General features: G+C 39.5%; 1 protein-coding gene across 2 annotated transcripts in view; it reads right to left on the bottom strand.

The window, feature by feature from the left end:
- Window positions 1-8,189: 8,189 nt before the first annotated feature.
- The window catches only part of prkcbb (protein kinase C, beta b), a 125,245-nt gene continuing 110,394 nt past the window's right edge, over window positions 8,190-23,040 (bottom strand). The window contains exon 17 of one of the 2 annotated variants that reach the window (XM_084086772.1): window positions 8,190-10,278. In XM_084086772.1, the coding sequence (XP_083942898.1) occupies window positions 10,120-10,278 (159 nt within the window). In that variant the 3' untranslated portion in view covers window positions 8,190-10,119. Of the gene's footprint in view, window positions 10,279-17,256; window positions 19,742-23,040 lie in introns of those variants that run through there. The other variant, XM_084086771.1, reaches the window with a different exon arrangement.

Genomic DNA, 23,040 nt, shown 5'->3' with positions numbered 1-23,040 from the left:
GACCCCTGTAAAAACACCAGTAATTATCAGTTCCTGGGCTCCCTGTAATTAGCATCACAGATGTTTCATTACTGATCACAATAGCGGAAAGGATCATTTCTCTCCATCTATACCTCGCACAATTCCCTCGTGTTTTAAGGGGAGGCACAGCAGTGAGCTCGATTCATATTGTCGAAGCGGCTGAAGTCAGTCTGGGTTAAATCTTCTCAGTGGGTCCGCGATGATGCCATATTATTGAGTTTGCTGGAGGAGAGGGCAGTGGAGGGGCACTATCCACTGAAAAGGAACAGAACGTCCATGAACAGCATCTCTCCGCAAAATACCGCTAATATAAGAGCACATCAGCAGGAGAGGAGAATGCTTTCATCCATCTGCACCTATAATGATGCTCAGAGAAGCATAGAAAAAAAATTCCATCTGTGTTGGGCAAGCTACTCAAAAAAATAAAATAAATATATATATATAATTGTCGCTAGCCAAAGCTAAAAACTTAGCAAAGCTTATCTGAATGTTTATATAGTTAGAAGCTACATAGAAAACAGTATAGCTTGCAGTTACTCTGCATTCATGTGTGATATATTAAATGTAGTAAGCTGCAATGTGTTCAGATACTTGTTTATTTAAAAGAAAATCTCCAAAATAAGAATAAAAACATATTGTCTGTCTTGAGGAAATGTGACATTACCTTATGCATGTCAAGTCGTTACAGAGTATTTAAGAGAGTACTAAAGTGTGTGTGTACTCACAAAACACACAAAGAGTTAGTTTGGAGGAACGGAGTTGTGTAATTGAGTCATTTATGCTGGAACAGCTTGTGACTTCGATGATTAAAAGGATAGTTCACCCCAAAAATTGCTGTTAATTTACTCACCGTCAGGCAATCCAATGTAGGTGTCTATTCTTATTCAGTAGAAATGTTAAAAAAAAAAACTCTGAGAGTCAAAAAAACAAACAGGCAAAACAAAGTTTGTACCCTTGGCTCCTGACGATTCATTGAGGTCTTGTGAAGCAAAACGATTGGTCTGTGCAAGAAAATTAACATTATTTACAATATTACCTGTAATCCACAGCCTCGGCTAACGGTCCTGAGCACGTAAATGGCAGTCTGAAGCACAAGCTTCCTGACGCATAATGACGTATGCGCAGGAGCTCAAACGTTGGGAATCTGTGAAAAGTCATTCTTCCCGATTTAGATCGCACAAGTACCACTTCAACAATACAACATGTGCATCTTCCCTCTCTTTTGTAAACAAACACAACGTTAGTGTGAATTTGCTCTCCCATCTGAGGTCTTGTGCTGAATCCAAAATCGCACCCAAACCCTAATTCACTATTCCCTACTTTGGTCCACTAACACTGTTCACTTGAAGGAGTGAATAAAAAACGAGTGAGCGAATTCAGACAGATGTTGAGTGTACATCGGTTATACACTCGTAATTGCAGTGCAATGTGGGATTGAATGAGTGTACTCAATAATGTCCACTATTGTTTCGGACTCCACTACAAATGGCTGTCCCCTCAAATAGTGCACTATTTAAGGGTATAGGGGGCGGTTTCGGATTCAGCCTTAGAGTCTTTACTAAAGAGCTGATGAGTTGAATCAGGTGTGTTTGATTGGAGATATACACAAGATAACATTAAAGTTACATGAAAAAGTTTACTATTATAAAAACATGAAGTGGTGAGCATCAGCTGAGCTGATTGTGTCAGAAAAAACACAAAACATGAATCTGGCCAATCGTGGAACAGCTGTGTCATCATCAGAGCACCAGCCGGCTGCTATTGAATCGCTCTCGCAGTACTATGATGGTATACGTCACAGTCACGTGGTGTCGGCACAGTCTCAATTCAGACAAAATGTCTAAGCAAGTCAAACACACCTAATATCGCTGCTAAATACCCAAGTATTGTAGTATTTCTCACTGACAAGCCCCCAACTCATAAACTCGGGGCTCAAAGAAAATCCAGAGCTCCCCACTGGTATTTACGACTTTGTGGTGGTGTTCAAGTGCGTTAATCTCGTAAAAAATCTCATAAATACGAGATAGCGATGAATCTCGTAATCATCGCTACGGAGAAATGCATTTCAACCAATAGCTTCGCTACATTTAGCAATGCTGCTGCCCATTCACTGTCTCCTATGCAGTGTGTTACAAATATGAAAAAGGTAAATGAACACACTGTTCCTGGTTTGTATTTTTCCTCTCCATGTACTACGTTTGTCTGCTCACAGTGAGAGAGAAACCCTCCCCTTCCACACCATGTCTGTGACTGTACACAAGCCGTGTGGAAGATCCCTGGAGCCTCTGTAATAACTCTCTCGGCTTCATTAGCTCCATGCGGGCCCGCATGCTTGTTTTCATTAAAACAGGAGATTGCTTTTTAAATTGTTTTACCTCTATAAGACAGGACAGCCGGACCACTTATCACAATTAAAGAAAAGGAAAAAAAGCATGAGGCTCCCTCTCTCTCCACCTCTCTGTAAGCGAGTGCTACCAAATCCAATAAATCCTTCCGTCATGCATTTCTCCTAAACGTTTTCCAAGATACAATGAATGAAATAAATATCAGACGCTGGGCCTTTGTCTTTTTTCATCTTCTCTTCTTCAGAACGAGAGCGTTCTCTGTGGAGGAGAATATCTCTGCGCTTTGGTGTTTGCCATGTGCGAGAGAGCAAATTGTTTTGCAGTTAATTTGGGATCTTCTTTAAAAGCGAGAACAAACAACACACGGAGAGAACACTAATTGAGGAAGAACAAAACAAATTCAAATCAATAGCGGCTTTTCTCCGTTTGTTTGCTCGCTGCATGGGGAGTTGCTAGGAGAATTGAGGGGCATTTAGGGGTGGGGGAAGTGGGAGGGAAGCCATCACTGGGATATAATGCACGCTAAAACACACACCATGCACCCAACACAGCTATAATTACATCCCATTCAAAAAAGCGGGAGAAGGGGCACGTCTGTTGGTCTGTAAATCTCGCTGCAGGGGCCTGCTAGGGTGTCATTAGAGGATGGATAAGGGGCCATTGCACAAGGCCCGCACACCACGCGCTGTGACGCTGAAGAAATGTCGCCTAGATAGTCTACCGGTTGTGCGACTATTACGTACGAAAAATAGGCTGGGCTGAGGAGGTAATTACATTAGCAACAGCAGTGGACGTGGCGAGTTGAGAATGTGGCTGGATATATTAGGAGACAAATAGATATGTGCGTTCAAGTTGGAAAGATCATATTTACGAGCTGAATGCACAAGAATGCCAGCACAAAGTCAATTACAAGTGAGATGACCAATCATGGCTATTTCTGTGGTCGTGGCTCCTAAGTCACAGTGAGAGAGGTACAAAGATGACCATTGTCACGGTCTTGAAGATGGCCTGCGATCATTTTCTGACAATGTCAGAAATTTAGCATGATCATCTCACAGTGTGTTTGCTGCTACGACCTGTCTACTGACTAGCCAATAAAAATGCAATATGAAATGGTGTATTGATCATCACGACATGGCGCTAAAACTTAAAACTACTTACCTCAAGCTCCATTTGTAAAATTGGCATGCCAAGTTGACCTCTTTTCCCTATGACTGCATTCATATTCTCCTCTTTCACTTCCCCCTCTTTATTCACATAAAAACCACAGTTACCAAAGTGTGATTCATCTTGCTTTATTTGTTTACCAGTAGCGCATGCTGATGACGTTTTATTCTTCCATAACTTGCGTCGTAGCTTACGATTCAATAGTTGTCATCATCGTACAGTCTACATGTCGTAACCAAGTTTATTAGATTCATGTCATACATAGTGATTTGTAATGATCTTATTGGATTGCCGAAATCGCACAGCCTGTAGTGGGCTGGTCAGTGAGGAAATATGGTGGATGCAATAGATGCAGCATCTGTATTGATGGTAAATTTGTTAAAATTAATATACAATAAAACTAGCTAAGCTGCATTAACAAAAAATGATAATACTGAACAATTATGAAAGAATACATAATTCAAAACAGCACCCTTAATAGTTCGAATAAAAGCAAAAACACACCTGATGCACATTCATTCTTTATTCATCATTTTGAAGTAGTAGAGTTAAAAATCGTTCTGAATTATTTTGCAGAAAAGGTAAATCGCCATCTTGCTCGGGCGAAAGTTAATTATGCTGCCTTCAATTGCTATCGAACTTATCATGAATACGACTTAGTTCGTAGTTAAAAATTGGACAATTGGCCCTCTCAAGTCATCTCAGCCCCTTCCACATGGAACACATTGCAGATTGATTTGAAGTTGCAAAATCTGATTTCTTTTGGTCAATTTAAACATTACATGAAATCTTTGGAAATAGATGCTATAAATTGCTGTCACTGCTTTTAATATGTATTTTTAAGTAGTCTTATGCTGATTGTTTATGTTTATGTATGTGTGTTTGTTGTTTATATTTGTTACTGTGCCCTGTCAATACACTGTCATCTTGGCCAGGTCTCTCTTGGAAAAGAGGTTTTAAATCTCAATGAGATAACCTGGTTAAATAAAGGTTAAATAAAAAATATCTGGGATAATTTTGATACCCACTTTTCTGAGATGGGCGTACCATAAACTTTAAACATGGTGGAGGGGAAAACGATTCTTTTATTTTTACACAACACCTACATCGCCTTGTTTTGTCATTAAAGTTGTGCATATTTAAATTCATGAATAATCATTGGAAGTGTATTGTATGTTTTATACACAGCGGAAATAGCCTGTATTTGACCAAAATTCCAGAATTACTACATAGCGTGGTGAATGTTTAAATCAGGAGTGGCCAATCCTGTTCCTGTAGATCTACACTAAATTGCCAAAAGTATTGGGACACCCCTCCAAATCATTGAATTCAGGTGTTCCAATCACTTACATGGCCACAGTTGTATAAAATCAAGCACCTAGGCATGCAGACTGCTTCTACAAACATTTGTGAAAGAATTGGTCGCTCTCAGGAGCTCAGTGAATTCAAGCGTGGTACCGTGATAGGTTGCCACCTGTGCAATAAGTCAATTCGTGAAATTTCAGTATCTAAATATTGAGTCTCAGTTCTAAATATTCCACGGTCAACTGTTAGTGGTATTATAACAAAGTAGAAGCAATTGGGAACAACAGCAACTCAGCCACGAAGTGGTAGGCCACGTAAAATCACAGAGCGGAGTCAGCGCATGCAGAGTCAATAGCTACAGACCTCCAAACTTTGTGTGGCCTTCAGATTAACTCAAGAACAGTGCGTAGAGAGCTTCATGGAATGGGTTTCCATGGCCGAGCAGCTGCATCCAAGCCTTACATCACCAAGTGCAATGCAAAGTGTCGGATGCAGTGGTGTAAAGCACGCTGCCACTGGACTCTAGAGCAGTGGAGACGTGTTCTCTGGAGTGACGAATCACGCTTCTCTGTCTGGCAATCTGATGGACGAGTCTGGGACTGGGTTTGGTGGAGGGGGGATTATGGTGTGGGGTTATTTTTCAGGGGTTGGGCTTGGCCCCTCACTTCCAGTGAAAGGAACTCTTAATGCTTCAGCATACCAATACATTTTGGACAATTTGCTCCCAACTTTGTGGGGACAGTTTGGGGATGGCCCCTTCCTGTTCCAACATGACTGCGCACCAGTGCACAAAGCAAGGTCCATAAAGACATGGATGAGTGAGTTTGGTGTGGAGGAACTTGACTGGCCTGCACAGAGTCCTGACCTGAACCTAACAGAACACCTTTGAGATGAATTAGAGCGGAGACAGCGAGCCAGGCCTTCTCGTCCAACATCAGTGCCTGACCTCACAAATGTTCTTCTAGAAGAATGGTCAAAAAGAAGAGTTGAAGCTGTTATAGCAGCAAAGGGTGGGCTAACTCCATATTAAACCCTACGGATCAGGAATGGGATATCATTAAAATTCATGTGCATTTAAAGGCAGACGTCCCAAAACTTTTGGCAATATAGTGCACCTTCCTGCAAAGTTCAGCTCCAACCCCGATCAAACACACCTGAACCAATTAATTAAGATCTTCAGGAGCACTTTTTAATTACAGATGGGTGTGTTAGATAAGGGTTAGATCTGAACTATGCAGGTAGGTAGATCTCCAGGAACAGGACTGGGCACCCCTGGTTCATATGTTTGTCAATAAATGGAATGCTAAATATCATTTTGGGTTTAATAAGATTTTCACAACGAATAGGCAAGAATAAACCTGGTGTCCTCCATGATTCCTATTCTTTCCGACAACAAAGCATTTGAATGAGAAGAGCTCATAATCACAACTTCAGAAGTGGGAAGTAGGACATTTCCGACAGCACATGAAGGCAGCATTAAATGCACCTGTTATCGTAATACGACTTCCCAACTTGTAAACACAAACTTCCCAGGAGGACTTGAACGCACCATTAGTCTGTTTCAATTGTACAGAGATGACTGCATGAGTAAGTAGGGAGGATGTATGGGAATCTCTCTCAAATTGTATGCTGATAAATGACTTGCGGGGTGTAGTCATTATGAAACGTATTATTCTATAGCAAGCTTTACTTTGCTGTCTTGTCTCCGTCCATATGTTCTATTTTTTAAGGCTAACTTTGGTCTTTCCAATGGCAGATTCTTTGTCATGGGGGATGATTTTAATTGGATTTAAATATATATATAAAAAAAACTCCAAAGGGGGAAAAAAAAAACAGGAAGAGAATGAAAAAGATCAGAACACAGCAGTCCCAGACAATGCCTTTGAGGCATATAATGAGCTGTTGTCAAAGGCAAATAATTTCATTAACTGTCACAATGAAAGCTACACCAAAAGTGCTCAATCAGCACCGAGCCTCAGAGAAAGCACCAGGATGACATTTCGAGAATGAAACCTTCATATTCTCATGCGCGTACACACACACACACGCACAAGCATTATGATGATTCTGACAGGAAGAGGAGGATTTTGGGTAATTGTTCTCATTCTTGTTTATACCGTTTTGTTTTGTCCCAGGTCTGGAGTGCCGGACTCGGGCGAGGGAGATCTTCTTGAAAGATCAAATCACATGGGAGTCAGCTCTGAGTGACGGCAGGCCAGGGGAATAATTTGCGTCTGCAGATTGCCCATGACTCCAGTCGCATCGTCTCATTTCCCAAACATGAATTTCTGCAGCTGATAAGATGGGACATTTCTTTGGCAGATAGCATCTTGTGCTTAGCAAAACACTCACAGGGGCTGCAGCGTCTCACATGCCTGAAAATACTGTATGTTTGTCTGAGTCACCCAAATATTAATCCCTCAAGTGCAGTAAACACACACACACACACACACACACACACACACACACACACACACACACACACACACACACACACACACAGTGCTGTTTTAAATTTGCAGGGTCAGTTTAGATGTGACTCCACATTGAAGCCAACCTTTACAATAAAATTGTGTATTTTATTCAATAAACTAGATGTGAAATGTTAAAGTTCAGCTAAAGTGCAAATTACTTATAATCTGTTATTATAATATGTAAGAAAAATGGTCAAACAATTATATTCACCTTTTAAGCTACAAGGAAAAATGTTTTTCTTCTAAACAAAAAAGAAAAAAGAAAAAAGAAAGAAAGGTGATGATAATTTTTTTTTATCTTTAAAACTACAAAACCAAAGATAGACTTAAATTGTGTGTGTGTGTGTTTTATGTACAATATTTACAAAAGATCTCTGGTCTGGTGTTCAGAAACTTCATGATTATAAATATGAAGGAAATACAGAGAAAACAAAAAACATTAAATGACCACCAGAATGAGCAACTTGATGTACAATATTCAATGTTAGATGTGCAATATTACAAGATTTAATATTAGATTAGAAACGTTTTGATGCCAAGGACCCCCAAATATGTGAGGAACCCACTTCTTATATAATCTAATCTAATCTAATCTAATCTAATCTAATCTAATTTAAAACATTGTTTATTCAATAGGCTACATTATAAATATATAGCCTATTGAATGTTGAATTTGTTTGAATGTTATTTTGATTATATAGTATTTAATAATATAATACAAGAAAACCCATTGGATATTTATCACTAAATATTAGGAAAAATATTATTATAGATATAAGGAAATGATAAACACATACTCAGACTACAATTCGAAAGACTGTTGTAGTCAACACACATGCACACACATATCATCCACACAGAAACTAGACAAAAGCAGTTTTACACTGAATATCTGTATTATAAATAGAACATATTACATATTCTCTCATAAGTACATCAATAAGTTATAACTTTAATGATTTACCTTGCATCTCACTCAGTATCTATGTGTTTGTGGCTTCCGAGACCTCGCATCCTTTATCCTTTATCCCTGATCCCTGGAGCTGACCTCAAGAGTCATAAACTATTCGGCTGGCAATTAAGAGGACACTCTGTGCCTTTAAGCCTGCGAAAGTTTCCCTCTAAATCACCTTGCGTTCACCTCACGCTCCACGGTGTCAACTGATATGCTTTTTATTTCTCTTTTTGATAATTGCCCGATCGATACGCGGCGGCTTAACTTTCTACGGAGCGAACGGGTTTGCATTATGGGAGCATTATGGGATAGCGCAACCAGGCAGCCACACGGTGAGTATAAAATGAAGGCTATCACTTAGCCCAATCAAAACACTGCAACTATTCACCTCACAGAGACGGCACCGCTACACACACAGCACTAGAGAGGTGAGGATCTGTACAAGAGCGGGCAGAACAGATCAATCCAGCTCCGCTTATTCAAGAGTGAGAACCCTATTGATTTATGTGCATCTAATCTCAAAGTCATTTTCATTAGAGGTTTCATCAAGTACATTTTCGACAAATGAATTTACATACTTAAAAAACAAAACAAACAAACAAACAAAAAAACCCTGAAGATGATGCATGGGACAAATTATAAGCCATTAATGTGTAATGATAATTAATCCAAACATGCAAAACCTTATCAACGGAACGCCTTTATCTTTTAAATGAACGAGAAGGTAGCTAAGAAATAGGCCTACTACATGTTCTTTAAGAAAGTGCTTAGTTACATTATATACACAAAGTCTATGAGTCATCAGTGCACATAGGTGGCGGACTTGAATCACATTGCTATACACGACTGATCTAGACCAAGTGTTCGGAAATGCAAGTATGATTTTTGCAAGTATGAGTCTTTTCGCCTGAATGATAGATATATCCAAAAGTATTATGCCTAGAGGATAAACAAACTATTGCAATCATGCAAATTAAGCATTTGAAATCACAAGGATGATGACGTCCTTTGAAAAATGGCACATTGTGTTTCCTACAAGGTGCATAGATACACAGTTATGTACTATTTGAATTCTGTATTGCAAGACGGCGTCGACTGCGTTTGATATATCCGGCTATTTCTAATCCTTGTCCTCAAGGATACTGAAATATGAACTAGTAGCTTTACAAATCTTCACTCTCCCCAAACCCAGTAATATGAATCCTTCCTGAAATAGTGTTTTATGAATAATGACATTTTCACTTTGCAACCATCTTGACATCTTTGTCTTTCTTGTTCATGTTTTCTCTTTCTTGACACTTCTGCCAGGATTCAGCACTTTGCAGAGGCTGCATGGGATCGCCGTCTCAAGTCATGTGTGAAAGGTAATAATATTTTGGTATAATGGGTTTAAGCCAGTGAATTAAACATTAGCTCAGCTCAAATAGAGACCAAACAGGGGGAAAAATAATGAACCGCAAATAAATAATTGAAGGCGGCATTGTTGTTTTTCAAATTGCTCACTCGGGGTTAGTCGTGTTTGTTCCTCGTTTGTTGCATAGGCCGCGTTTACCATTGTATAAACACCAACACAGAATGCAATCTCGCAGAGCTGCGGGGCTACCGGCTCCCCTGAAAGTGTGAAAGGAAGAGGGAAACGGTTGACTTATGGTGAGACAGATTAGTTGAATTCTGGCTTCATGGGAACTTGTCTGAATACCGCACAGCTATATACTGAGATGGTCAACCTGAGCCCTTTGGTAAAATCCTGTTACAGTAATATGAGTGAGCTTTCACGACCCTGAGCATACATGTCACACACATACAGGCAGACAGAGATACATGGCCAGCAGTCTCTGGTGCGTATGCTCGATTAACCCTGAGTGGGAATGACATACTCCGGGTTGGTGTAGGAGAACCCCAGGAACTCGTCCTGGTCCAGATTCATGATAAACAGCTTGTCGGTGGGCGTGAGCTCCACAGCCATTTTAGTGAACTCTCGGTCAAAGTTGCAGGTATCTCGGCTGTTTCGCTAGAAAAAAAGAGAAAGGAAAGGGGTGTTAGCTGCATTTAGAAAATAATATATACCTTCAAAATCCTCAGATCTTGAAAGGATAGTTCACTCAAAAATCTCAGTTCTGTCATTATACGCTCAACCTCATGTTGTTCCAAACCTGTATACTTTTATTTTTGTTCCAGTGAAACACAAAGGAAGACATTTTTGTGGAATCTTAACTCAGATCCAAAAAAAAAAAAAAAAAAGCACTATAAAAAAATATGACTGTTTTCAAAGTCTAATAGGTTTGCTCGATGCACACAATTGAAGTTTTTATTCTGTGAAAATCTTCTGTATCTTGCTCACAAGTCAAATGTGGTGCCTATGCTGCAGGTCGGATATCAGTAACATCAACCGTCATTATTGTTATTGTGTGACTTTTTTTGTGTTAACATTTTTAAGCTTAACAGCACATGGTCACTGTAAACTGGAGTATGGCAAAATAAATCTACTCCAAAGTTTACAGTTGCTAAGCGAAAGAGGTCTCTTATGCTCACCAAAGCTGCATTTATTTAATCAAAAACAGTAAAAACAGCAATAACGTTTGTCATGTTATCCTTCAGAAATCATAATAATATGCTGATTTGCTACTTAAAGGGGTGGTGTAATGACCGTTTCACAAGATTTAAATAAGTCTCTGATGTCCCCAGAGTGTGTATGTGAAGTTTTAGCTCAAAATACCCCACAGATATTTTTATATAGCATGTTAAAATTGTCACTTTTTGAGGGTGAGCAAAAACGCACCGTTTTTTGTGTCTGTCCCTTTAAATGCAAATGAGCTGCTGCTCCCAGCACAGGGGGTGGAGCTACAACAGCTTGTGTCCTGAAAATTTCAAAAACTTTTAGCCTTTTATGTTCAAAGCGGAGTCAGACAAAGATGGAGAGACTCAAGAATAAGTGACAACATGTAGACAACATTTCTGAATGGTTAGTTGATGAATTTGTGTAGATATCTTCTAGTCACTGATCAGCACATTCTGTCATGTTAATCTATAAATCGCGTTCCCGGGGGCGGGTTTATGTAAATTTTAGGGTTTGTGATGTCACTAACCCTGGAGGAATGTCGTGTAGTCCCTACCAGCCGTTTGTTGTAGTCCTTAAAAAGCAATTTCTTTAAAAGGAAATATCTCCCTTTGCTTTGAACTTTGAGCGACGTGACTTTGCAGATGTTGTTTATGCTCAAACAGCAACATTACACACTAACTAAAGTTAAAAAAGTGAAATCATAATCAACCACCCCTTTAAGTTTCTTGAAAAATGTGAAAACCGTGAAACATTTTTTCAAGGATTCTTGATTCAAAGATTCTTTATTCTAATGAACAAAAGAAATGCATATTTGAAATAGGAATCAGTTTCATGTGTCCTTGCTGAGTAAAAGTATTGATTTCTTTCAAAAAATGTTTAAAAAAATGTAGAAACTATATATAAATATTTAGTATGAAAAAACAGCATAGAGCTTTGGAACAAAATGAGGATGAGTAAATAATGACAGAATGTTAATTTCTGGGTGAACTGTCCCTTAAAAATCCACAATTATCCACATTAAATTGGAAGCTGATGGAAAACCGACTCTAGGCAGAAGCCCAGCTGTGTTAAAGGCTGAAGAAGAAGTGTGTGCCGAAGAAGAAGGGAATCCACTTCAGGAGAAGACACTATAACACACAAGCACTTAAAAAGACGCCCAGGCCACTGATGAGACTCATATCTCACTGACAGTCCCCATCCAGATCTGCTGTGGCAGACGCTCGCTGCATTGACACACTGTGCGGTACTGTTTCTTTTATGAAATGCTAAAGCGTAGGCACGGCTGGCTTTTCTCTTTTACTCTATATCCCTCTGCCTCTCTCTGCGAGAGGAGTCTAAATGAAAGGGGCAGACGGTTTGTTAGGCCCACAGGCCTGTTCTTACTGGGAGAATTCCTCTCCTACTGCTGCTGTGGCCTTGTGTGCCAGCGTGCCCGAGGGAAGAGCCAGCCTGGCTCAGAGGACACACACACACACATTCAAACACATACTGAGTGGGAGGATGGAGAGGGAAAGAAGACAGAGTAAATGAAAGAAAGAAAGGGGGGAGGAGGATGTTGGGGCAAGGTGGGTTAGAGTAAGCTAGAAAGGGATAGAGGGAATGTGACAGAAGGTGTGAGAGAGTGGGAAAGATGGAGGGGATGGAGAGAAAAAAACAGTGAAGGAGAGAGGACTGGGCCTTCTCTGGGGCTAGACATTGTTAATGCACTGCTTGGCAATGTAAATCCATGAAGGCAAAGGAAACGCTGGCGTGGGGGGAGGGCCGCGCTCAATATGCTGAGGATCAGTGGAGCAAGAAGCTTCAGCAACGAAAATACTGCAAAACGTTTCAATGCACAAATTCACACAAAGTGCTAAGCTATGTTGTCTTGTAGAAATGTGTTTGATAGAGGGTAGTGGGGCTTTCATCTCAAATTATAGTGGAGAAAAAAAATACATATTCCTGAATGAACGCTATTACATTGTTGTGTTCAGTGAGTCAATATGCAAGCTGGTTTCTTCCTCAGAGTAAAATAAAAAAAATACATAATAGTAAATGTGACTGTCTCATACTTGCAACTTTATATCTCACAATTGGTATTTTTGTTCTCATAATTGCATCGTTACATCTGACTATTGTGACTTTTTCCCATGCCTTCATGTCTCACTATTGTAATTTTGACTTCATATCTTACAGATGTGTCTATTTCTCATAATTGTGCCTTCAAAATGATAAGTTATTCTTTTCTGCCACTTTTTATCCGTTATTTATCAAAAAAATAGTTTTCACAAGTCTTCACAAAGAAACCACTGAAAATTTGAGTAATTAAAGGGATAGTTCACCCAAAAATGAAAATTCTGTCATTAATTACTCACCCTCATGTCGTTCCAAAACCGCAAGACCTTTGTGCATCTTCGGAACAAAATTATACTTTTTTGTGCGACGAGAATACTTTTTGCACGCCAAAAATAACGTATCAGTTATTCCGTATCAGTCTCCTACACACGTTCACGAGAGCACCACGGCGCGTGGTGATGACGCAGGAGCTGGCGTTTTGACAAATGACAAGTATTCTCGTCGCTTCATAAAATTAAAGTTGAACCACTGTAGTCACATGAACTATTTTAACGATGTCTTTCCTTCCTTTCAGGCCTTCAAAGTGTTAATTAAATAGCTGTCAATGGATCTCCCCCTGAGCCATCGGATTTCACCAAAAATATCTTAATTTGTGTTCCGAAGATGAACGAAGGTCTTACGAGTTTGGAACAACATGAGGGTGAGTAATTAATGACAGAATTTTCATTTTTGGGTGATCAGGTGATCCCTTTAAAATGCCCTTCACAGCTATAAAATGACTGAAATACACCATGTAAAATTAGAATAATGTGCAAAATCATTAACTATTTTCATTATCATTAATTAATTAAAGACTTTTCATGGAGATATTTCAACCATGACAACTCTCAGGAATAGTTTTAGCATGTTATTGAATATGGCAATGTTAACGGATTTGGTCTCTATAGACAGATTATAGATATATTGTCTATATTATAGATCACTTTATAGATGTTATATTATACTAGATGTTTCACTTTGACATGCACAACACTGGTACTTGTGTATCATCTACAATTCAAGTACAATTTCGCTTAGTCATTCTGTTTTTTACTCGGAATTAAGTTTTTCTATTTTTATTTTTCTCTGTCTATTTTAATTACTCTGAGGCAGAAACGTGGCTTCCTTAAGTCAACATGACCCTAGTTAGTGTATGATCCTGGTTGTATTTTGATTGATGCATCAGTACACGGTATTCTGAATTTTTTTAAATCTTTGTAATGGGGATTTATTAAAGCTCTTATTCTGAAACGACACTCCTTTTTTGTCAATGCTGCAAGCCCCTTTCACACATGCAGTCTTTACCTGTAAATTACCGGTAAGATATCATGTGTGACCTTTACAGAAAAAACGGTAAATTGGTTCTGGCAATTTACTAACAAGGAAGTTGTAACACTACAAGTAAATTACCAGTAATGTGCTCTGTGTGAACGCAGAATGAAGATTACCGGTATGAGTAAGTACGAAGTCAGAAAGCGCTAATGTAAAAAGTCTGCTTTGGGCCAATCAAAGTTCTTATGGAGATGATGACGTGATTACTCCGCTGTTTACAGTAAGCTTTTTAATAGTTTTTCTGTTTAAATATGAGCTAGATGATCATCTTTGACCATTGCGCCACATCTCAGTTTATTTAACGTGTCGCGCTGGAGACCCTTCCTTCTTTTCCATTCATCAGCATTGCGCCTCTGCAGTTGGATTCTATTATGTGCGTCTCGTGTTTTTAAGGGCAAAAGCGTGTTCTGTTTGATCATTCCCTAACGCCTGAATTTACTGGTATTTCTGGTACTGATGTGTGAATGGTCTCTTACCGGTAAAAAGCCAGAACACCATTGCTTGTATGAACAGCATATTTGTGTATTTACTGGTAAAGTCATACTGATAATTGTATGGTAATTTACTGGGATTGCTGTGTAAAAAGGGCTATTATACTGCTATTCCACCATTTTTCCTGTCAAATATCCTGTTATACTTAAAAATAATTATTAAAAAAATAAATAAAAAAATAATGCTATTGGAAAAATAATGCTATTCATTTCTTATTTCCACATAAATAATTCAGCTTTCTGGTCAATGGTGGGCCTGAGGGAATTGTGGGAAGTGCAAAATATTTTAAAGGCAGCATGGCGCTCAGTTTTAAAGCAAACATTCAGTACATTTGAAGACAACAAACCAACAATGACAAAGCAGTGTTATCTCTTTTTTCAAGGCATTGAACATACAGTAGCACTTTAAAATGACAAAGAACAGGGACAAGTCGCTTTTAGGTGAGGAAGACAGAGAGAGGGATGAGAGTACCGTCAAAGCACAGCAAAAAGGATTTACAAACAACCAGGATCACAGACGCAGAGAATACATATGACTGCAAATATTGGTATGCAGATCACATCAAACAAGAGAAAACTGGAAGAGAGACAGTCCAGAAGAGCTTTTGAGATCTCCTGGCACCTTACACATGGATAAAAACAGCTCCAGACAGGAAGAATACAGTGGACAGGAGGAAGAGATATAATACAACAACAGAAGCACATTTCCTACCTTATGTCCATTTGCTGGTTCAAGCACACCACAGCACAGCGAAGCACACAAGCCACAACTCCAGAGTGATGGCCACTAGATTACCTGAGCTCTCAAGAGCCAAACAGTTCAAAGGTAAATGGCACTGGGCATTGGCATGGAAACCTCAGGACTGGGGGGGGTCAATGCAGGCTTGATTCTGAAAGGCTAGTTTTAATTCTAACCATTCAACATAACCTTGAGATTTAATTATTCGATAGGATAGATGATAAAATAAAATAGTCCAAAGTAGAATTAATTATCCTATAAATGTCTACTGTTGTAATGATCCATGTAAAAGTGTTATATACAGATAATATACAGATAACAAAACTCATGCATCCACGTTTAGATACCTAAATTGGCAATTGACCTTTGTGTTTTGTTAGCATGGGTGTAGCACTGGGTACCAGGAACTGAAAAAAATGGTGTAAATTGTTAACATCAGAATGGATATAACAGATCAAAAAGCATAAAAAGAACATCAAACAAAATATTTGATATCCTGAACCGTCACTAAATGATAAATGACTCTAATTAGAGATGAATGATGGTCCAAAATGGTCTCAGTTGACAGGAACATCCATGCTAGCTTGCCATGCTGATGCAGGCCAGTGCCATTCTGTGTTGATTAGATACAGGTCTGTTTGACAAGATGAGATTAGCACGGGCACACTGAGCAGTTCAGTTCCCATAAACAGGCTATGATGCACGTGGACATATAATATAGTGGTGGATGACAGCAGAACAAGGGACGTCGGCACATTGAGAATACCAGGATGAGACGTTTGTACTTCAGCAGATCTGAATTTATCGCCCGTGGTTTCATACAGATATATAGCAAAGATAGGGTTCAAGATGCATGCTGTACCAAAAGCCCCGAAGGGAAAGATAATAAAAAATAAAAAAAACTCTTGGGAAGGAGAGAAAAGACGAGAGACAACCCCCCCTCCCTCTCCCTAAATCCAAGGTGCTCATTTTGCCAGGCTTTAATTCCAATCGTGATTCTGTAATTTCGTGCGATACTAAGGCACAGAGCTTTCTATAAAGGAGCGGATTAGCGCCGAGCTGATGTCAGCGCAAGAAGAGAACAGCAGTATCAAACGCTGACCTGTTTTCAGCTGATAAGCCGCACACACTTCGTGCTAACCAACTCATTTAATTTGAGGCTGCGACATTCAGAATTAATTAACACTCTTATGTGGAGCGCCAGACTCAACTGTGTACCGCATATATGTATAAACAGCAAGTTTGAAAGATCTCTAGGACCCCCATGCTGGTTTTTATGGTGGTATTTATGCAAGCAGGCCACATTATACTGTATGTTGTTGGCAGCACCAACAACAGCACCAATATTCACAATACAAATTTGCAGCATGATTAATATGGCATACAAAGCGTCTCTCTAGTTTTCAACCACCCCTATGTATGTTCTTTCCATATGTCATTGGCTGAATGGTGGTGGAACAGGATGAAATGTTCTCATGTTAAGTGGCAGGCATGAAATATGCAGAGCTTAGCGTGGGCACATGCTGCATACCGTCCAAGTTGGTTTTATACAGCGGTGCTCCGAGCAAACTGACAAGACTTTCTCTGCCAAGCAGTTCAGAAACACATACAAATAATGCTTTATGTGATAGAATAAAATGTCACATCGGGGTCTTAGAATGGAAAACAGTCATTTGTGTTTCCAGAGTTCATATTTCCAGGCACAGTGTCATTTCAAGGTTATAGGCTACACACTCAAAATTGCAATGAGGGAAACAACGCAAAACCAAACAATGGCTATTGATGTTTCAGTTTTATTTCAATGTATACTTGCGTTTTGTTTGTGGAAAATACTTTGGCACAAGAAAAGCATTGAGGATGTATGAAGCAAAGCACACAGAAAGGTCAAGTACACTCGCTAAAACACTCGTCTTATATGTCTATTAAGCTGAATCAGTTCTCAGTAATGCATGCACAAAGCTTCTTTAGTCTATGCACATGTTATGGTATAGAAAACACAAAAAAAAATCCCCCCTTTTTATTTTATTTTTTATCTACAATACTGACCACATAGAATTCATAACATTTAATAACATTTGACACATTTTATTTGCTTATTTTAAGACACTTAAAAAAATATCAAAGTCCTACGCTGCACTGCTCGCTGTATTGTTTGGCAGTAATGACAAATGCACATTTTTTTTGTCCTTTGTTTATGTTTTAAACAAAAGTATCTTATCCCACAAAAGACCATTTTCTACAACATTATCTGGAAACCTTCTCATGTGAGAAACCATTTTAGAGAGATTATCCCTTCCCTGAAATCCTATGATGAAGATATGATATGAAGCCCCAGTGGTTTCCAATAAAAGCCACTGGCCGCTAGTCAGCACGGATAACCGCTCAGGGAACTCTGATGTCTGAGAGGATCTGACCCATTTCTGTGGATGTGTGGCTCTTGTGGCCTTTCCAGTTCCATTTAGTGATACGGTATCTGTTCCACACAGGGACTTCGCTGCTGTTACCGCTGACATGAACAGTGCTCGTGTTTCTAGACCAACTGTCGTATCTGAGCAGTCACCATGCTAAATTAGGGCACTGTATTAAAACGCTGACCAGCCCCTGTTGGACCCATTAACACAATGTCAGATAGCTTCGTCGGACCCCTATTGTTGGTGCTTATGAGCAATGTTTATACGCTCAAAATATTTTATTTTCAAAGCTACTCTGTTTAATGGTGCTGCAAATTATTCGGCGTCTTTATATCCTGTTCTTCTCAACTTTGTCTTTGATGCTCAATATTATGTTGCACACAACTGTTGTGGTATTCCTTCAGTGTTTTCACATACCAAGTTTCAGCATATTATCACGCGGCGGGTCTCTATTGACAAGCTTCAAGATGGAATCGTTCAAGCGAAACAAAGCTATATCAATGCGTCCCAACTAGACTAATTTGCTCATACACAAGCTCTTCAATGAAATCCAGGGTATCATTTTAAATATTACCCATGGCTGACTACTCATCCTTTTGTTGAAAAATGTTTTTTGGAGATTCTAGATCGTACCCATTAAAAACATTCATATCTAACCTAGGGGTCAGCAATATACGGCCGATGGGTCTTTTAAAAGTTATTGGCTACAGCACTAGTTCTGACTTTTCTGATATTAGCACTTGTTCTCTCATCCTACCTCAATCTGTAATTGTCTCTAGCAGGAGGTAGTTGATATTTAATATGCCTGTCAAATACCTCTCGATAAAATCCGGCTGACCTTTAAGCAGAAGTCAAGTGTTAAACAAGGAAGAGCCAACGGGAACCATCACAGGAGTCATGCTTCCTGTACAAGGGTGAGTGTTTGCTGATGGTGTGAGATGATCAGGCAAAAAAGCAGATCACTACCACAATCAGGCACATCCATAAAGCTCTACTGGCCTGTACGTACACGCAAACAGGATACAGGCATCCTAAAAAAGTATTTTACTCATGCTTAAAAAAAGAAAAGAAAAAAAGTTTGGTAAATTTCTGTTATCTACTAGTCTGTACAATGCAAGTCAGAGATTGGGGTGCACTATAGAGGAAACTAACGTCATATGTATCATAAAAGTTCAGGCAAAACTAAATCATCATGCAAAAACCTTTTGACTTTGCATTCTTTTTGAAACAAGCAAAGTATCACTGTCACAGACTGGATAAGGAGAGCGAGGCTAGCCATTATGCATCTCGTATGTGATTCATGCACCCATAGTGCAAATGGCTGAATCTGAACACCCACGGTGCGGCAACAGACACATCTGAGGGTAGTTTAGAAGAGAGCTATGCAATACACGCCACATTCAGGAAAACTGTAGAGTACAAATAGAATAAAGACAAAGGCCTTTAGATTCAAATGTTCCTCCAGCCTGGATACATACATGGGATGCTGTGAAAGCCGCAGCCACCTTTAGGCTAATCTACAGATATTGAAGTTTCGCATGCATATGTATATAGATGGTTTAGTTTCGATGCATGGCTGTTTATATACATACACGTGGCCGTTTCACGGAGTGTATGGTACATAAACATGAGGAGGTTTGATGAAGAGGGGGTTTGATGGAGGGTTGGGTTAGTTTTGGGGGTCGCCCTTAACTCTGGGCTTCCATGGCAAGGTATTCTGGGTTTATGAAGGAAAAGCCCTCAAACTCGTCTTGGTCGAGGTTCATGATGACCTCCTGGTCTGGAGGGGTGAGAACCGGTGGATGGCGGGTGAAAAAGCGGTCAAAGTTCTCTGCATCCCGGCCACACTGCAGGAGGGAGAGAAGAACAAGAGAGGCATGTAATGGATGAGGGGATGATGAACATGGTCATAAAAGACAGAAGCAGAAAGTAAAAGAGAGAACAAATAAAAGTATGGGAATGGATGTGAATGTTAGGGGTGTGACAGGTACTGCAGGTTACTGAATAGCAATTCTGGATACATATCCTGTTAAACAGACCAGCATAATGAATGTCCCTACTAGGCTGCTTTGTTTACCCCCAAAAAATGTCATAACTGTCATAATTTACAATTCATGTCATTCCAAAACTGTATTTTTAAAGAATATCTTGCTTTAAAACACACACACAAAAAAAGTCTTACAAGTGGTCTATACAATGTACAGCTCTATATTCCAAGAATTTGAAGCCACACGATCATACGATAGCTAGAGAAACAGACCAAAACTTTACTTGAAAATTTTGCTGAAAATACTTGAGAAATAATGATGTCTGATTCACACATAAATTATAATTTCAGACAGATATTGTATTTATTTTAAAGAATTGACATGCTTTCAAGTTCACCTAAATTATTTGTTTGCAGTGGTTAAAAGCTCAATGGAAGATAAAATTATCAGCGAATAATGTCTTCAATCTGTTCATCAAGCCATTACCAGAAGCCATGTGAAATATAGTGCATTAGTCGTATTAAATATTTTTATGGCACTTTCACATTTTTTCTTCTATGTTCCATAGAAGAAAGTCAAAATTTGGAACAACATGAGGGTAAATAAATGATGACAGAGCTGCAATTTTTTTGGAGATTGATCTGGTGTATCTGATGAAACTATTGACCAGCATGGTAATTCATATTACTCGTATTTGGGAAGCCTGAATCTGGTCTTTCCACCAGGGTATTGGGTGTAACTTGGAGAATATGAATGCATGGAGGTGTGTGTGAGACCTTTACACTCATACTGATACAGAAATATGTTCCAGATGTTAATGGTGTGTTAGGGTGTCATTCATGATGCTTTTGAAAACGAAAACAACAACAACAACAGTGAAAACAATAACAACAGCATTAATGCCATCGCCAACACATACGCTTCAGTTCAAATGTCAGCTTTTGAAATTCCAATGTTCTATTGCACTTCCAGTGACATTTAAATAGCTCGCTCATCATAAGGGTAAGAAACAGGTGAGTCCACACAAGCAAATCTGTAAATGAGAATGAAATTCCTCGCACACATACGGACCTCTTTTCGTGGAGAGCATCGATCAGCGGCAAAACTCACCTTTTAAAGCACAGTCATGTAATATTCATGAACAGCAAGCAAAGTCAAACCAACAGAACCTTCCAAACCTGGCCAGTTCTCTACCTCTGGCCCATGATGATGTATCTCTGCATCCTCTCCTTTGGCAAACAATACTGTAGGTGCAGCCACATTGAAAGAGAGGAAAAATCTGGCAAGTGGTGAATATTATTGCTGTGGAGCTGAGACAGCTCACAGTATGATGCATATCACAATCCATGTGTTACTGTTCTACATATGCATTATTTATAAAAACATATTGTGACTCCATACTTTGTGCCATAGCCTACTGTAATACAGTCATTGTATTCCACTAATGACACAGTCTCCACTAATGACACAGTCATTAGTGGAGAACCAACGCTAACACTGTAGATCAGATACGATGCGTATCGTATGGATCAAATATAGACCCACAGCACAGGACAAATTCACAAGCTTTCGACTTCACAGGAGTTCATCATTTCCACCAATCAGAGTGAAGACCTTGCTATAAGGGGCTCTGCTTCTAATGAGCACAATGGTTGGGCAATCAACTGTGGGTCCATTCACCACAGCTCCTTCAAAATGAAAGCAACTTACTTACACTTTTTAAAAACTAGAAACGATATACTTTTACTTACTAGTAACAATATATATTTTTTTCAATTTCCCCATGTTTTCAATGCTGCATTACATTTAGAGAACTCATTTTTAGCATAAAAAGAATTAGCCTAAAGTGGATGGTGAAATCATGAGCTGGTATTCATTCAAAAGAACAGCACTTATTTTGCAACATTATAAATAACTTTACTGTCACTTTTGACCAATTTAACGCATTCTTGATAAATACAATTATTCATTTATTTTAATTCATATTATAATAGTGTTGCACAGAAAAGTTTATAATCCATCACTGCATGATTAAGGTCTACAAAAAGCACTTCAAATGATCATCTATCACATTCTTAAATGCAGTATTTACCTGAATTTGAGGTAAACAAGCATTAGTAAGACTAAAATCCTTCAAATAAATACCCCCTTGCCACTAGGCAGCCCAACAAAAGCTTGAGCCTTTAAAAGCCACATTTCATACAGCAAGAAATGACCTAATTTTCTTGACTGTACCATTAGCCCAGAATCCTTAGCTTGGACCTGGCAGCTAACACAATAGCTTTAGATGTGGCTCTGCATTTTCAGCAAGAGGGATCTGACCACCATGTGAATGATTTACAACCAATACAGTACATCTTAAATAAGACAGAGACGCGACCCAAAGCTCAGACTTGCTTGGCAAGTCCACCCACCACTTCTAAATGCTAAACAGTCACACACACACACAGAATGACAGACAGTGAGAGCACTGAGGCATAACATCTGTGTGTGGGAACCATTAAATCACCTCGCGCAGCATCTGTGTACCTCTGCATTCAGAAGCCCCTCTAATTTAAACTCAATTAATGGTCCGATGTAGCAGCCACCTGACCTCGGCCACCCCGCTGCAGATGCATTAGTGTTTCCGAACGCAATCACAAGAGGCTGCGACTCATGGATCTGCCCACTCACCGCCATATACATCGTGCCACCCAGGCGAGTGAACCCACAGAGAGTCGAACGACCTGCATCTCATCCACCCCTGAATATTGAGGCAAAAGCTTTTCGGTGTCCTCTTAAAACCACCTGTCTACAGTCATTAGCATCAGGGGGGCACATCCACTGTGAGCAGTCCCTGCTATTAAAGACACACGTGACAAGTGGCTTGTCTGAAGACCGCTGTGTTAAACACAGCCCATTTACAACTATTTCTCTCTCTCTCACACACATGCATCCATGCTTTCCCTGTCGGCCTCTCTCTGGCACACACATATCTCTGAATGACTGCTGCACACTGGGATAAAGGGAGAGGGAATGAAAGGAGAATAACATTCTTTAAAGCAAAAGCTACAGAGCATCAGGCTCACACAACCCATAGTTCTCACTTCTGTCTACAACATGCTCTCCAACTTTCACTCCGGGCAAGCCTTGTTCAAAAGACCATTGCTGGACCTCAG

This window comes from Abramis brama (genome assembly GCF_963993115.1).
Source record: "Abramis brama genome assembly, chromosome: 1".
Taxonomy (NCBI): Eukaryota; Metazoa; Chordata; class Actinopteri; order Cypriniformes; family Leuciscidae; genus Abramis; species Abramis brama.
This window is presented reverse-complemented; position numbering and strand designations above follow the sequence as displayed.